The 16,346-nt window shown below is 67.3% G+C and overlaps 1 protein-coding gene across 14 annotated transcripts in view; it reads left to right on the plus strand.

Moving 5' to 3' along the window:
- The first annotated feature begins 499 nt into the window (after positions 1–499).
- The window catches only part of PTPRF (protein tyrosine phosphatase receptor type F), a 74,140-nt gene continuing 58,293 nt past the window's right edge, over positions 500–16,346 (plus strand). For 4 of the 14 annotated variants that reach the window (XM_056130850.1, XM_056130855.1, XM_056130854.1 and 1 more), the window contains exons 1-3: positions 546–646; positions 6,015–6,094; positions 11,884–12,018. In XM_056130850.1, the coding sequence (XP_055986825.1) occupies positions 11,928–12,018 (91 nt within the window). In that variant the 5' untranslated portion in view covers positions 546–646; positions 6,015–6,094; positions 11,884–11,927. Of the gene's footprint in view, positions 647–6,014; positions 6,095–11,883; positions 12,019–16,346 lie in introns of all 14 variants that reach the window. The other 10 variants (XM_056130860.1, XM_056130861.1, XM_056130862.1 and 7 more) reach the window with 5 other exon arrangements.

Consider the following 16,346-nt stretch of genomic DNA (forward strand, 5'->3'; position numbering starts at 1 on the left):
TCCAGAGATCCGGAACTCAAGCCCTGACATGAAGGGTCGGAGCTAAGTAGGAAGCGGCGAGAAAAGGCCTTTTAGAGCCAGACTCGGCGTCTGGGGGGTCAGGACGGGGGTTCAGAGACGACAGCGAGTCCTGCCTGGCGCAGTCTGGGGCGAACCGGGGCTCTGCACTCAGTCTCGGGCTGGGGGGGTGGGTCTGGGGGCAAGGCCCGTCCGGGGAGGCTCTCGGGGCGCGGGGCGTCCTGGGGGGTCGGACCCGGGCCCCGCGCGCAGGACCCCCGCGCCGGAGGGGCGTCCGCGGGGGCGCGGGGCCGGGCCGTGGCCTGGCTGGCGGGCCTGCGCCGGCTCGGCGGCGGCGGGGCGGGCGCGCGCGCGCGGGGAGGGGGCGGCGGGCGCGCGCACGGCGGGCCGGGGGCGCGGGCGCGGGCGCGGGCGCGGGCGGGCGGGCGGGCGCGCGCGCGGCGGGAGCTGGCGCGGGAGCGGCGGCGGCGGCGGTGGCAGCGGCAGAGGCGGCGGCTCCGGCTCCGGCTCCGGCTCCGGCTCGGCTCGCTCGGGCGGCGGCGGCGGCGGCGGGAGTGGGACCTGGCGGCGGCGGCGGCGGCGCGGGAGCGGCGGGGGACATGCGGACCGACGGCCCCCCGGCTAGGCGGTGAGTGACCCCCGCCCGGCGGCCCGCGCCCACGGAGCGGAGCCGGGGGCGGTCCCGGGGGGCTGGGGGCGCCGCGAGGCCGGGCCGGGCCGCGCCCCCAGCCCCCCCACCGGCCGCGCCCGCGGCAGCCTCGGCTCGGGGCCCCCCCACCCCCCCGGCGCCCGGCGCGCCCTCCCCGCCGGAGCCCCCCGCGCCCCCCGCCCCGCGCGCCGCACCTGAGCCGCAGCCCGCGCGCCCCCCCGGTGCAAAGTTTCCCCTTTGCATTTCCCCCCTTTTTGTGTGCGCGCGCGCGCGTGTGTGCTTGTGTGTGTGCGTGCGTGTGTGTGTGTGTGTGTGTGTGCTCCCCCGCCCGGGTCCGCGCTGCATCGCCCCCCCACTCCCGGCGTCCACGGACGCGGGGACGCGGGCCCGGGGGCGGCCACCCCAGCCCCGGGCGGGTCCAGGCCGCGCCCCCCGCGCACGTGCGGCCCCGGGCCGCGCCGCCCGCGAGTTTGGGAGCCCCCGGGGGTCGGTCCCGGGAGGACGCGTCCACTCGGACGGCGCCGCAAAGTTCACTCCGTGGCCGCCCCGCGCCCCGTCCCGGGCCGACCGGCCGCGTGTCCGGCCCCGCCCGCCCACCGCCGCCGCCGCCTTGCGCGCCCCCCCCTCCACGCGGGTCCCCGGGGCCCGGGGTGGGGGTCTTCCCGCCGCCCGCCCCGACTCGGGCGCCCTCCCCAGCACCGCGCCCTGCCCGCCCGGCCCCCACCCCCCAACTCGCAACCACCCGCGACCCCCGCTCCGGAATGCCGCCCCTCTGGTTGGGCCACCTGGGTGGGGGAGGGGCCGGCCTGCTCCGCGAGCCGGTGCCCCCCGGAGCGGGCTGGGGAGGGCTGGGGGCGGGTTCCCCGCGGGGCCCCCACGCCGGCCCCGGGGGCGTCCCGGGAAGTGCCCGGCTGGGGGGAGGCCCGGAAGCGCGGGGGAGGGGTTCCCGGGGGATCCTCCGACCCTCGGAGCCCAGGGATCTGGTGGGATCCGGAGCAGGAAATCCCAGGGAACGCTGTGCCTGGCTCCCTGTTCACGCTTGCTCCGGGGAGCCCGAAAACCCCTGTTTTGCGCCGCCGATGCCAACGAGCCAGCCGGGGCTTCCAGGAGGAGCAGGTGTAACTCCCCGAACAGCCCCCCGCATCCGCAGCCCCTCCTCCCAAGGCCACACACTCGCTCGCCCCACCCCCACGCCGGTTCCGCACTGGGCTCCCCCTCTTAGCCTCGGCGGCCTCCCCTCCCGCCCCAGACGCTCGGACCCGGCGCCCCAGCTCCCCGCCTGAGCTGGGTTTGCACGCCCCTGCGCCCTTGTGTCCGCACAGCTTCCCCCCATCCCCTCCCCCTGCCCTGCACACCCACCCCCCCTGCCCTGGGCCCCCCGCCCTGGGCCCAGGCACGCGCTCACCCCTGCCCACTCCCTGCCCACTCCCGGCGCGCACACACTTTCCAGCACTCCTGGCTGGCCGGTTTCCCCCCTGGCTGTTTTGTTTCCCCACTCTTTCTCCTGCTTACTCAGGAGCTGGTTTTCATGGGATTCCTCCCTCCCTCCCTGTCTCCCCGCCCCAGCCTGACCTTCCCTCTCTTCCTGCCCCTCAGAGTGGGGGAGTTGTGCCCAGCTTCCAAGGCAGGATCTGGGGGCCTGGGGGCTGGGGAGAGCTGTGCCACCTTTTTCTGTACCAGTGTGCAACAGAATGCAGATTCCTCCCTGGAAGCCCAGCCCCAGGGCGCGGGTGAGGGGGGCAGGAGGGAGGCCGGACCCAGACTCAGTTCCATCCCCTCTATCCTGGGGCAGCTGACCCCACCACTGGCCGCCCTCCAAGGCCGCCGTCGTGTCCAGGGGAACCCTGGCGTGACCTGGGGCTGGCCTCGCTGTGTGCTGGGTGTGCTGGGGCCAGCCTTGCTGGCCGGGCCCTGCCCTTGAGCCGGTGGTCCCTGGGGCAGCCCATTGCATCATGGGAATGCAGAGCGATTCAGTCGCCTTATTGATCGCCCACGTGTGCCAGGCCCTGGGTTAGGCTGGCTCGGCCAGGCTGCCCCGCTTCCTGCGGGCCTGCCACGGGAGCACGAGGCCGCCCGCCTTGAGGAGTAGCTGAGGCTCGCCGGCTGCAGCCCAGAATTTTGAGCCGAGTCTTTGGCTGGTTCGGGGAGCGCAGCATGGGGCCAGGGAGAGAGTTCAGAGGTCAAGCTGAGAGAAGAGGTCTCCCGAGGGGACGGAGGTGGGTTTGGAGGGGTGACTAGGAGCCTGCCAGCTGAGGAAAGGAGGAGAAACCCCCTTGGAGGTGGTGTCCCGGGCAGGGCCTGCGGAGACCGCCCAGGGGGCCTCAAATGCCTGGTTGGTTAAGCCGCCGAGACTTGATAACACACAGGAAACCAGAGCTTTAAAGTGCAGGGGGGGAGACGGGGCGGGTGTGGACCCGGTGAGGGGTGTGCAGTGTTCAGATTTGTTTTTCTGGAAGAGTCTGTGGCCTGGGGAAGCGAGCAGAGACAAGCCACCCCCCCGGGGGAGGCGTTCAGTTAGGTCCAGTAAGAGTCTGGCTTGCAGAGGGCGGGGGCGAGGGCGAGGGCCGTGAGGAGGCGCGCGTGCCTCGTTGGGGCGGGGGACCCATCCCATGGGGGGAAAAGGGGTCTCGGCTCCAGGGTCTTCCCCTCGAGGCTCTGCAGCTCCTCCAAGATAGGAGGAATTTGGGGAGGAATTCTTGGGGTTGACCCTGCGCTCAGGGTTGTGTCCCAGTGGGCCCTGAGACGTCTGGGGCATTTGAGGTGGGAGGTGGGGAGCCCGTTTTGGAGGGCTTTGGGGGTGAGGCCTGGGATTTGGGAGGGAGGAGAAGCCCTTGGAAGGGTGAGTGTGTGGTGGCCGGGCAGGGTGTGTTTCCTTACAGTCCCAGGAGTGGGACGCGGCCTGAGCTGGTGTGACCCGTGCCTCCCGGGATGCTCCAGGGACTCAAGTTCAAGGGGAGGGCTGGTGGGACGGCAGGTGAGGCACGTACCTCGCACTCAGCTGACCCTGCTGCCATCCCTGGCAGCGCACGTGGGCACATGGTTCCCCGGGCCTTGCCAGGAGAGATGGCTTGCGAGCACAGAGCCAGGAAGGAGTAAGCCCAGCACACAGCAGGGCGTGGCCGGGACAGCAGATAGTGTGGCGAGTGCTGGGAGCAGCATCGGGCTCCCCAGAACACTCTGTCCTCTGGTTCAGCTGCAGCAGTTGTTACAATGTGGCTACAATGTGGCGTGTGGCGTGCAGCCGGTGCTCATCCACCTGGCCTCTGCATCCAGGCAGGGGAAACTTCCTGGAAGGGCAGGACCTGCTCCTCCGAAGTAGCTGCAAAGCTGTGAGCTGAGGTTAGCAGGTCCTGCAAGGGAATCCCACCCCCACACAGCCCCCCTGCTCACCCAGGGCAGGTGTGCGCTGCCGCCGGGCGGGCGTATTGATTGTCAGGTGCCCTTGACCTTCGGCTGTGCTGGTGAGAGACTAGGGGTCGGTGGCAGGGAACCTGAGAAGGGGCAGCGCCTCAGTGCTTGGTGCCAGCCCCGGGCGGCCAAGCAGATTTTTCCGGCGCACTTCAGCGCAGTCCGCTGGCCCCAGATAGCAGGTGATGCTGTGGGCCGCCTCCCGCTCTGGGCTCCCTGGGGCTGCTCTGACTGACCTGCTGGGTCCCCCACACCAAGTTAGGGCCTTCTTACCTGATCCGGGGGCACGGCTGCCAAGCTCCCCTCTCTCCGGCAGCTTGGCAGCTGCCAGCCAGAGGCTCCTAGCTTGGACCTGGTCCCGCTCAGGCCTGTTCCGAGCGACTTTCTAGACTCTGGGATGTGCCAAGCCGACCTGCTAGTTCTGGAAGCTGCGGCTTGGGGGCCCGAGGGGGTGGTCCTGATTGTTGGGGGGGCTTGTGGTCCTAGAGCCAGCACAGCGCGGTGAGTGGGAGGCTGGGGGTGTCTTTCCCCGCCTGGGTCCTGCTGCTGTGTCTGTGCTCTGGCCGGCCTCCAGACCCCCGGGGCGCACACCCCTCTTTTCAGGTGCAACTTCTGCCCAAGTGAGGCTCCGTCCTCCCTGGGTCACCTGGAGCCTGGTGCTGATGCCAGCTGGCTCGGGTACCTTCCCCCCGTCAAGGATGCTGGAGCCAGCAGCCCTCCGTAGGGCACCGGGAGGCCCCAGCAGGCATCCTTAGACAGACGGCCTTTGAGTTGAAGCTGGTCTGTCCAGCCAGACCTGCCCAGCAGCCTGCACGCTGCCAGGAGAAAGCAGTGGGCTGGCAGAGGGACGCCTGCGGCCACCTCGGCCACGCTGCCACCTGAGGCAGGCGAGCGCGACGGGCCAGGGAGGATGGGCCAGACTCTCCCGGGTTGGCACAGGGCACCCGTCTGAGTGAGGGGGATCCCTGGGGCGGGGAGCAGTGAGGCCGACGGGCAGGTGTGTGCGTGGCAGGGGTGCCCTGCTCCAGAGTGGGTGGTGCCGAGCTGGGCAGTCAGGGGCCAGGTGGGGGTGCTGTGTGTGCCCGCAGAGGCAGTGATAAAGAGCCCACCTTGACTTTAAAGGTGACAGAAAAGCTGAAAGTCACAGGTCCATGTTGCTCCTGGCGCTGCTCTGAAGGCCTTGAGTGCTGGTGGACATGGCGGGTCAAGCTGTTCTCAGGGAACCCATCCATGCCCCTGAGACCAGGCGGACACCACACTCGTGCTGCGTTCCGTGGTGTGGACCACACCGACAGGGATCGCCACGCACGCCCATCAAGGGGTACTCGTGTGGTCACTGCACAATGCCAGGATCCAGCCCTGCCCCCCCCCCCCCCGTCGGGACCCTGAGCAGGAGCCCCCATTCTGAGGGCCGCGGAGTCCTGTGGGTGCTGTGTTCTGGCAGGGTATACATAGTGGGGGTGAGGCCTCTTCAAGCATCAAGAGGAGAAGCCCCCACCCCAGTGCTGGTGAGACAGGGGGCCTGAGCAGACGAGGCCGCAGGTTGTCAGGAGCTGGTGGGTTTGACTGCTGCTGAGTCTGTGGTTTAGGGCTTTGCCTGAGTTCGTCAGGACCTGGCATGTAGTTGGCGTCTAGAGTGTGGCCGAGACAGGAGGGCAGAGGTGGGGTCTGTCCTGCGCCAACAGGCCTTTCAACAAACTGGGGCATGTTTGGCTCTTTTTTTCCCTTGGGGGTGGGGTGGGGGAGTTTGGGAGAAACGTCCAGCAGTGCTCAGTGGCTACTCCTGGTTCTGTGCTCACGGGTCTTTCCTAGAGGTGCTCAGGATGGAAGCAGGGCTGGCCACGTGCGAGGCAAGCGCCTCATCCTGGCGCTGTCTCTCGGGCCCCTGGTCTGCCGGCTGCCGTGCTGCCCCTGACGCCCTCTCCCCTTCTCTCTCCAGGGCGGAGTGGAGGCCCTGGTGCCCTGCTCTCGGGGCTGCTGCTCCAGCAAGAGTGACTGGTGTGAGCAGGCCGAGACCCGGTGAGTGGGCCCACGACTGGGAGTAGCTTGGACTGGAAGGGTGGTGATGGGGCGTGAGACGGTTGAGCCTCCCTGGGGCCGGGACAGAGCAGAGGCCGGGCCTAAAGGTACTGCTGCAGGCAGAGAGAGGGATTGAGGTGCTGAGAGGACTCGGTGAAGGTTGGGGTGTGGCCCACGCAAGGGATTGTCCAGGATGGTACTTGGTGGGGCCCGAGAGAGTCCAACAGGGAGGGTGCTTGCCGTGCAGGAGGCTGACCTGGTTCTAACCCTTCGCATCCCATATGGTTCCCGGAGCCTCTCTGGGTGTGGCCCCAAAACAAAACAAGACAAAACAAAGGCTGGTACCTGGGTTTCGGGCTGGGGTGAAAGTAAGGACTTGGCGCCCAGGTGGCGTCCTGGGACTTGCCCGCGGCTCTGCCTGTTCGTCCTCTCATTGGCTTCTCTCGAGTGGGGGCTGCGGAGGAAGGGGCGTGGGCTCTGGGGCACTCCACCGGGGGTCTTTGCGGGCCCCGTCCCCTCTCCTGAACACGCAGAGCCGTGGGCCGAGTCGCAGTGGGAGAGCTGGGTGGAGGCAGAGCCTGGTGAACCCTGGCCGTCAGGCGAGTGTCCGGCTGATGGTTTTCTGCTGGGGCTGGGCTGCAGGAGAGTGACCATCGCGGGCCAGGATTGCCCAGGTGGCCGAGCATGTGCCCAGCAGGTGTGGGCTGCCAGTTCTACCCGGGCACCCCTGGGGGTCGGCCCAATGGTGCCAGCTAATTCTGCTAGGGTGGCTCGCCGGGGATGACAGTGATAAAAGTCACCGCTCCAGATTGGAGCAACCACCGTGTGGCCAGCGGTCACAACTTCCCCGCCGACTGGCAGGAAGTTTCTGCGGAACACGGTCGAAACCGCTGCCCTCGACATTTTCCCGGGAGCGCTAGGGAAGTGCTGGAGGTCCCGGAGCGGAGCAGTCGTGTGCGTGCATCCATCTATCCATTGGCCCCTCCGTTGACTCATTCATGAGCCATTATCTCTGTGTGTGTGTGTGTGTGTGTGTGTGTGTGTGTGTGTGTGCGCGCGCGCGCCGGGGGATGAAGCAGCGGCACCCGCGTCGGGCCACCGGGGTGGGGTTTGCATTTCCCTTGACTCCCGGGAGGCGTGGGCATGGCGGGCGGCGGGGAGATTGGGGGTGGGGGTGGGAGGCCGGAAACGCTCCGCAGAGGTGGCCTGTGAGCGCCAGCACCGGCTCCTGTGCTGGGCCGGAGGCCAGGCTCAGCCGTGTGGGCTGGCCGGGCCGCCGGGGAGGGGACGGGCGCGTGTGCGACTCAGTGAGCCGGGCCTATGTCACTGGGGCTGCCACGCTCTTCACCAGCCTTCTCGGCAGTGGTACCCTGAGTGGAGAGACGGGGCAGGGTCGCGGGCTGGACCCAAGCACGAGGCGGGCTGTGCCTGGTGCGTGGGCATTGGGGTGTCGAGCAGCGGGGCTGTTGGGTGTGAAGGTCAGTGGGGTTTGGGGGGGTCTCGCTTGTCTTTACCCTCCCTGTCTTCAGAGGACGGACCTGGGAGCGCAGGCCCAGAAGCCCCGTGCTCCCCGAGAAGCCACCTGTTGCCAGCCTGTCGGATGGGCCGGGTGGGCCCTGAGGCCGGGGCTTTGGGGGCAAGGGCCCCCCCAGGCAGAAGGGGCGATAGGTTGGAGACCCCGGGTGTGTACGGGCAGACAGCCAGAAGGACCTCCATGCGGCTGGGTCCAGGCCAGGACAGGGGTCTTGCCACTGACCTCGGGGTCCCCAGCCTCAGCGCAGGACTGGGCCCGACCAGCTCCCCCGCTGTGTTGGGAGGAGGTGCTGGGATTGTGGACTGGCCGGCCACATGCCTTGTTTTCTTTAGACGGTGTCTCTAGATTCCAGGAGCACCCACCTGCCCCCTCTAGGTGGTGGGAGGGCTGGTGGTGTTTGGGGGTAACCAGGGTTTGCTGTATGCAAGGCAAGGGCCCAGACCCCGAGTAGCATTGCTCCCCCTGCCTGTGGTCCCTCCTTTCACCAGGGGGGGGCCTGCCTCCTGGAAGTCGGGGTCCTGACCTGGGGGGCAGGTGGAGGAGACTCGAGGAACAGGTGATATTCGAGGACTAATTAATCCTCAAATGTTTTGGGAACATCTGGTGGTGTTTGGGGGGTACCCAGGATTTCCTGTATGCAGGGCAAGGGCCCAGACCCCTGTCCTGTGTCCCTGTCCCCCCACCCCTTGGAGAAATGCCTCTGGATGTTGCCTGAGTCCCACACGGTCAGCCGGGAGGGAGCACCCTTGAGGGAGCACCCCTGGTCGGCGGCGGCCTCTTTTGCCGTCTTTGCTCTTTTGGCGGGGGCTCGGTGGGGGACGCTCAGACAGGGAAGAGTTAATGCAGGGCGCAGGAGCTGGGTGCTGGGGGTGAGGAGGTGGCAGGACAGGGAAACTCCCCAAGAGATAACCGCACACCAGCCCCAGGGAGGCAGCGGTCTCCTCACCCCTGTCCTCCCCACCCGTAGGTGCCTCTGTAGCGTCACAACCCCGAGACCTGGGTGCTGTCCCTGACCTCCCCTCCCACCATCAGGGCCGCCCGCCCGTCCTGCCTTACGTTCCCAGCCGTGCACAGGGACCTCCATGGCACTGCGGCCGGGCTGGGGTCGGCTCGAGGCTGATTGATTCCCCTCGTCGGTGGTTGGTTCGGTGAGAGTTGGAAGCGCGTCGGTTTTCCCTTCCCAAGTGTAACACGGCGCGTTTCCGCCGCGGTGAGCTGCCCAGGCCGTGACAAAGGGGCTGGTTAGCCGCCCGCCCGCTGCCCGCCGGCCCAGACCCCGAGTAGCATTGCTCCCCGGCCTGTGGCCCCTCCTTTCACCGGGGGCCCTGCCTCCCGGGGTCCTGACCTGGGGGGGCGGGTGGAGGAGACTCGAGGAACAGGTGGTATTTGAGGACTAATTAATATTTGTGAATAATAACACGTGCCCAGGGGAAACAAATCAATCTGTGTTTGCATATTCATGAGGAGGATTTGGGGAACGATCCCAGCTGTTCTTCAGCCGGGACCCCACCTGCCCACCCCACGCCACAGCCACCTTTCGGGGGCTCTCCCGAGGCTGCGGGCAGGGGCCGTGGCGCCGGGTGACCGCCTCTCCAGGCCGTGCCCACTGGCTTCCTGGGGCCTGGGGTGGCTCCTGAGCCTTTCCTTGCCCCCACCCCCCACCCCCCCGCCCCCAGGTGGCCGTGCCCAGGGTCTTCGATTTCACAAACCAGGACAATTTCCAAAAGTACTTGCGGGCCAGACGTGGGGCTGGCAATCTTGCAAATTTTGCCAAGTAAGGATATTATAAAAAATAACTCCTATCAGCTATCGCCATCATTTCATACAAGAAAGGACATCTTAGCACCAAGGACAGAATCTGAGAATAAAGGACAGTTCTTCCCAAGAACGGGCAGTTGGCAGCTTTACCCTGACGGGGAAAGGATATATTAAAGCTGCTCCCGGTGCAGAGGAATCACCTCCGGCTCCGTGGGACCCGCCGTGGGGCGGGCGCGGGCTTTTGCCTGAGGACTGATGGCTCCAGCCTGCCTCCTGTGCGACCCTTGCTTCCTCGAACCAGCCTGGCCCAGCCCTGCTGCGGGGGCGGGGGGACTCATCTCCCCCCCACACACACACCCACTGGCTCCCTGCTCCACACGCATCTCCCCACAGTGACCGTGTGCCCGGTGGGGTAGGGAGAGTCAAGGTGCAGACTCTGGCCAGGATGGGGGCAGCTCTCTGCTCTGTTCCGCTCTGACTCGAGGGGCCCAGGGCCGAGCCTCCATCCGCTGGACTCTGGGGCAGGTGCTGACTCGCTCCCGCTGGACCGTAGTACCAGGTGGCCGTGTCCACGGACCCCTGCTGTCTGTTCTGGAGGGAAACCCTTTGCCTGTCTGCTGGGGCCCATGTGCCCATTGACACCGGCATCAGAACCCCCACGCTACTCAGGGCCTCGGGGTAGCACCCCAGGGCCCCTGAGCACCTTGTGAGCCTGGACCACAGCGCCAGGACTGCAGACAGGAGCAGGGCTGGCTGCCTCTCAGGTGCTCGTCTCAGGCTGTGCTCCCCCCCTCCCGGGTGCGGCTGCTGCAGTGGTGCCTCTGGGGTTCCACCGTGCTTCACCCCTCTACATCCTTACCCAGAGGCCACACCCTGCACCCCTGAGTCCAGCCATCGCATGCGGGAGCCTGGAGTTCCATCCCCACGTGGGGTCCGAGCACTGCGGGATGTGGCCCGAGAACCAGAGGGAAAAGAGAGGCCCCCACCCCACCCCACCCCCGCTCCTCCCAGGGTTGCAGCATGTGTGTGTGTTGGGCGGGGGTGTTCCTGGCTGTGTCCACTTGTGAGCTGTTGGCCTCAGGAGCTGTGCAGCCCCTGCACCCCATCGTTGGGAGCCTGTGACCTCTGACCTGGGGTTGTAAGCCGTGACACTGGGCCCCGCCCGGCCTCCCGCCCAGCGCTGCTCTGCCACCCCATGTCTCTGGATTCTGGAGTTCCGTGTCACATGAGGACCCAGCCCCAGACAGGGCGCTCCAAGTTCAGGGTCATCCGTCCCAGGAGGCCCGTCCTCCTCGTGGGGGCTTTCCCTGTCCGGCCGTGTGAACTCTGAGCCGTGAGCAGAAGCGCAGCCTGGCAGCAGCGGGGTTGACGCCCAGCACACCCCATCACCCCTGCTGTGGCCTCTCAGCTCCAGCTCGGCCCCGTGACAGCCGCTTCGGGCCACCTCCCGCCTGCCGGCCGCACGCTCCCAGCTGCCCGGCCTGCACCTTTGCCCACCTTCTGATCTCAGACCTTGGCCTGCCCCGGCCGAGACACGGTTCAAGTTCCAGGCGGGAGCGGAGCCCTCTGAGCCCTGCCCCCGTCACCTGTGCTCTGTCCGCTCTCAGCGGGGCTCCTGGGTCTGCCCAGCACCCGACGGAGGCCCGAGCGTGTCTGTCACCCCCTGACCTCCCTGCCGCGTGTTTCAGAGCAGGTGGGCGCTAGTGGGGCGCCCCCAGGCCCCGGGTGAGGGTCAGCGAGCGCACCATCAGGCTGGGGAGGGGTGGCCGTGTCCAGCCTGTCTCCGTGCAGGTGCCCACAGAGGGGGGAGGCCCCCAGGCGAGGAGGCTGGGAGCAAAGGCCCAGTCCCCCTCCCGCCCAGGTGCCCATCTCAGCGCCCCCCTTACCCCACCCCAGCAGCTGCCACCCATCCCTCAACACCCTGAGTGGCTCGAGGCTGCTGGGGCAGGTGCATAGAAGGTGCGGGCTGGCCTTTAGGGCCTGGCACCTCCCCATCGCGGCCAGTCGGGCCTCCCTGTGTTTCCCTCTGGGTGGTTGAGCAGAACCAGGGGCGCGGGGGTGAGAGTCCTGGCAGGTTGGGGCTCCGGCCGCAGTATCTGGCCTCTGGATCCTGTTGGAGCTGGCTGCCCTGTGCACTGTGCGTGTGGGGTCTGCCCCCCCACCCACTGCCCCTCACCCACTGGGTTCTGCTCACTCCCCCTCACTGGCTTTATCTCGTCGTGCTCTTCACCCATGACCCTGTCCCCTCAAGGGTGCCAGGAGATGGGGGTGCAGGATGGGTTACCCCGCCATCCCCTTAATGAAGTCAGCAAGGCCTCCTGGGTGACCAGGTGCTTTCCGGACTCACTGGGCCACTGGGTTTTGCTCTGTCCGAGATGGGGGTGAACAGTGGGTGGGTGAGGACCTGCATGGGCATGAAGGATGTTGGGGACGTGGGTGGGGCCTTGGGGACACAGGTGGCTTCCAGCTCATGGCTCTGCCTTTTTCTCCCTCCCAGGTTGATTGTCCTGGCTGCGGCTGCCCGTGGTGCCCGAGCCCTGGATGGCCCCTAAGCCAGCCCCGGGGAGGACGATGGTGCCCCTTGTTCCTGCACTGGTGATGCTCGGCTTGGTGGCAGGCGCCCATGGAGACAGTAAGTCTGACCTCTCGGTGTCCTTCTCGTGAGATTCTGGACTGGACCTGGGGGAGGCGGGATGGCCAGACACTCCTCCATACCCGTCCTAGGCACCCCTCTCCCAGGCGCACCCCCCGTCCCAGGAAGCCTCTGGAATGCCTGCACGTCCCTCCGGACGGGCGGGCGTGTGCGAGCGGGACCCTGTTTTATGGGGTGGGGGTGAGGCGTGCCTTGGATTCATGTGGTCACAGGGACGTGCTCAGGCCTGCACCACGTCCGCCAGGGCAGTCTGCAGACGGTGGTGTGGATGTGAGGGGTAGGCGTGGGAATCCGGGGGCAGCACTTCACAGCCCGTGAAGGGGACCTCAGATGGACGTGTCCCCAGGTCTGGAGTCGCATTGCTGTCCCCCTGACCTAGGCCCTGGAGATCCAGATGTGCGGACACGGGCACCCTAATCCCTCCCCCATCATTTCACAGCAAAGACACACCCTCAGCCCCTTCAGAGCTCCTTGGCCTGGGAGCGGGGGATTACACCTGACTGGCCGGAAGTTGGTTCCCAGCACCCTCGCGTGTGTGTGTGTGTGTGTGTATGTGTGTGTGCGCGCGTGCGCACGCGTGCATAGTGGGGAACTGTGGAATTGTCCCCTGCCCAGCTCCAAATGTGAACTTTGGTCCCTCTTCTGCAGCCCTTCCCCCTGCCTGGCACTTCAAGACTGGCCGCAGCCCGCCCCGTCACCATGGTAACCACTGCTTGGTTACTGGTAGGAGGCGGGGCCCAGGGCAGATTTAGCCAATCTGCACGCAGAGGGGGAGGGGGGCCCAAGCCAAGGTCCCTGGGGGAATGGGCCGTTCCCAGCCTGTCTGGAGTCCAGAGGTGGCCACGGGCCAATCCAGCGGTCATCCTGGGAGTCAGCAGGCCAGAGGGCTTCCCCCCACTCCTCTGTCTAGGCCTGGGGCTGCGGATTTCTCCCTGTCCCATCTAGGCCCTAATGGCTCATGAATCCTTCAGAACCAGATCGGGGGGGTGGGGGAAGAGACCGGAAAAGGGTCTTTCCTCTGTGTGGGGGCTTGGGAGTGGGCCTGGCTTTGGTGAGGCTGAGTCTCCACGGGCCGGCGGGAGGCCCAGGCGATGGCCTGCTGGCCTTGGCCTTGCAGCCCACTCCTGGTCTCCCACCCTGGACCCTCAGGGCCCTCCCCCGAGCGTGGGGGTGGGGCTGCCTTTTCCTTCTGCTCCAGACCCGACATGCCCTGACCCGTCGCCCTCTCTTCTCCCCGACCTGAGCTGCTCGCCTCTCTGTGTTCTCGCGCCCGCTGAGTGGCGTTACCACCCACCCTGCCCGCCGAGGCAGAAACCGGGCCGCCTCCCGTCTCCTCGCACCTCCTTCCCCAGCTCCCATCCATCACCGGCCGCTGTTGATTCTCCCTTCTAAGTATCTTTGGAATGCGGCCACCTCGCTGCACACGGGCTCCAGGCTCCCCTCTGGGCTCCTTCTCCCAGAGAACACGCCTCCCTCTGGGTTGCCCCCCAGTCCCCAGTCACCCCTCTGAAGCAAGGGCTGGGCCGCTCTGGGAGAGCCCCGTCCCGTCACCCTTCGGTGTCGAATCCCCCTCTCTGGAGCGAGGGAGACCGATGGCTCAGGGGACAAGGCCCCAAGTCCAGTCCTGGTACCCCATGGGCGGCGGGCCTGCAGCCCCCAGCAATACTCGCCCTGCCCCACGGGTGCCTTCGGGAGGAAGCCAGGCCTTTCCACCCCTCTCCGGGCCCTGCCCCCCTGCCCTGCCGAGCCTTGGCCTCCTCCTCCTCCTCCTCCTCCTCCTCCTCCAGGGTCCTGGCTCTGTGAGCCCCGCCTTGCTGACCACTCTGCTGCCCACCAGCTGTTTCTGCTGCTTCCTCCCCCTGGACCATCCCCCTTCCCTGCTTCTGCCCACGTCCTCTGCTCACCAGGTGTCTGGGCCAGTCGACACTCCGTGGGTCCCTGTCTGTCCCACCGGACTGAGTCCTGGGAGTTGGGACCGGCTCCTTGCGTTTGTGGACCCGCAGGATCAGAGCCCCAAGGCCAGGGTCTGGAAGGTGGGAGTGAGCTGGACAAGGGTGTGTGTGTGTGTGTGTGTGTGTGTGTGTGTGTGTGTGGGAGTTGGGACCGGCTCCTTGCGTTTGTGGACCCGCAGGATCAGAGCCCCAAGGCCAGGGTCTGGAAGGTGGGAGTGAGCTGGACAAGGGTGTGTGTGTGTGTGTGTGTGTGTGTGTGTGTGTGTGTGGGAGTTGGGACCGGCTCCTTGCGTTTGTGGACCCGCAGGATCAGAGCCCCAAGGCCAGGGTCTGGAAGGTGGGAGTGAGCTGGACAAGGGTGTGTGTGTGTGTGTGTGTGTGTGTGTGTGTGTGTGTGTGTGTGTCCGTCCCTCTTCCCCTCCGGAGTTCAGGAGCTAAACTGGGCCGCGATTCCCATAGGTCACCCGTGGTAGGGTCTGGACCCACGCCGCAGGGCCAGGCTTGCGCCGGGCTCGGGAGACAGCTAGCCAGGGGCAAGCGGGCTGACTGGGATGGAGCCACCGCCAAAGGGGGGCCGGCGCCCCAGAGAATTGACGACCAGGGCAGTGAAGCGCGGAGCGGACAAATGTGTTTCTATGGGCCTCTTAACGAGACAAATGAATGGGGCCTGGCCTCTGAGGCAAGTCTGGGGAATGGGGGCAGGAAAGCAGCTGCCAGGAGTTGGCCCAGAGGCCCCTGGAGCAGACGGGGGTGCACAGGGTCGGGCGGCCCCCAGCCCGGGGCTCTGCGCTTCTTGGGGGGAGGCTGGCGGCCGCCGTGGCCTGGGCTGAGGGAGAGGTTCTGCTGAGCCCCTCAGCGGGGGTCACCCCGTGTGTGGGGGATGGGCAGCCGGCACAGCGGGCCCCTGGGAATCGATGGGGGGTGGGGGGGCGGTATCCCGGCCCCTCAGAAAGAGTGGGGTCCTGGAGGCCGAGTGGGCGTCCCTGACAGGGTGGGGGGGGGGAAGATGAGACTGAGGGACGGTGCAGGAACGCATCTGGGTTTCTCCATGGAGCTCCCGGAGGGCCCCACGAGGACACGCGGGGCGGCAGAGATGTGGGAGCAGGTGACCGGGTGTGAGGGAGGCCCTCCTCGTGGTGGCCCAGATTCCGGCATCACAGCCCTCAGATCAGGATGTCTGGTGGCCGGAGGGGTAGGTGACAGGCGGGACTGTGACGGGGGCAGGGCCTGAGCCAAGAGCGGTGGGCCCCCCCCGCCCCCCCCCCCAGCACACAGCCCTCCCCACAGTGGCCCCAGCAGGCAGTGGCCTGACCAGACTCTGTCCTCCGAGGCACTTTCTCTCGGGCCTGTTTTCTGTTGCACAATCGGGTAATCACTCCCACCTGGAAAGGCTAACTGAGGTCATCGAGGCCGGACATCTGACCTTCGTATTTACTCCCCCCCCGCCCCCCCCGGCCGTCTAGTCCGTGACCTCTGGAGCGCCCTGGGTGTCTGAGGGGACTCCCTTCTCCAGGCTGGTGGGAGCAGTCCCCCCAGCCAGCACTCAGGAGGCCCCAGCTCCGTAAGAGGTTCTGGGAGCCCTTCCCGTGTCCTTCCCTCCGTCCCCGGCTGGGGCCTGGCCCTGCTTCCGGGTACGTGCCCGCTCTGCTGGCTGTGCACGCGGGCTCGCTCCCTGGGGAAAGCATAGGCCAGCGGGCAGCCTCTCTGTGCAGGGCCAGTCCCGTGGGGCGGTCTGCTTCTGGCCCCCCCCACGCCCCCCAGGCCACCCCCTCCGGTCTTGCCGGTCTGAGCCACTTTGCTTAGCCTGGCCCTGGCCACCCCTCACCTCTGCAGGGGGCCGAGAGACTGGCAGGAGCAGGAAGTCCCTCACCCGGTGGGGCAGAGGCCCCTCCTGCCTCCCGCCTGCCCTCCCCCAACCCAGGGGTGCAGTGCACAGGTGTCCTGGGCCCCAGCCCCCAGCACCCACAGGTGTCGCCCAAAGAAAACAGAACACACACCCCACTTCCACTGCATAACTGCTCTGGGCCGCCCACCCCCCACCCCTGCATGTTGCCCTCCCACTAGGGGGCCTGCCAGTGACAGGGCTAGGGAAGGACCCCCGGGGGCTGCTGGCTGAGCAGAACAGGCCCCCACAGGCTGTGAGGTGGGGCCGATACCTACAAAAAAAAAGGCGAGGAGGTGCCCAGGGGCCTGGCCTGTTGGAGCAGGCTTTGGGGCGGGGGCGGGGTGCTGGGGGGCCCTGGGCGCAGGCAGAGCTGTGTTGGGGGGAGGTGGGGGGGGGTTGGGGGGAGGTGCTGTTTGTTGAACAAGGAGGAAAATGAGCCTGGAGAGGTTAGCAGAGAAGGGACAGGGTTG

Source organism: Sorex fumeus, unplaced genomic scaffold (assembly GCF_029834395.1).
Source record: "Sorex fumeus unplaced genomic scaffold, SorFum_2.1 ptg000082l, whole genome shotgun sequence".
In the NCBI taxonomy this organism is placed as follows: Eukaryota; Metazoa; Chordata; class Mammalia; order Eulipotyphla; family Soricidae; genus Sorex; species Sorex fumeus.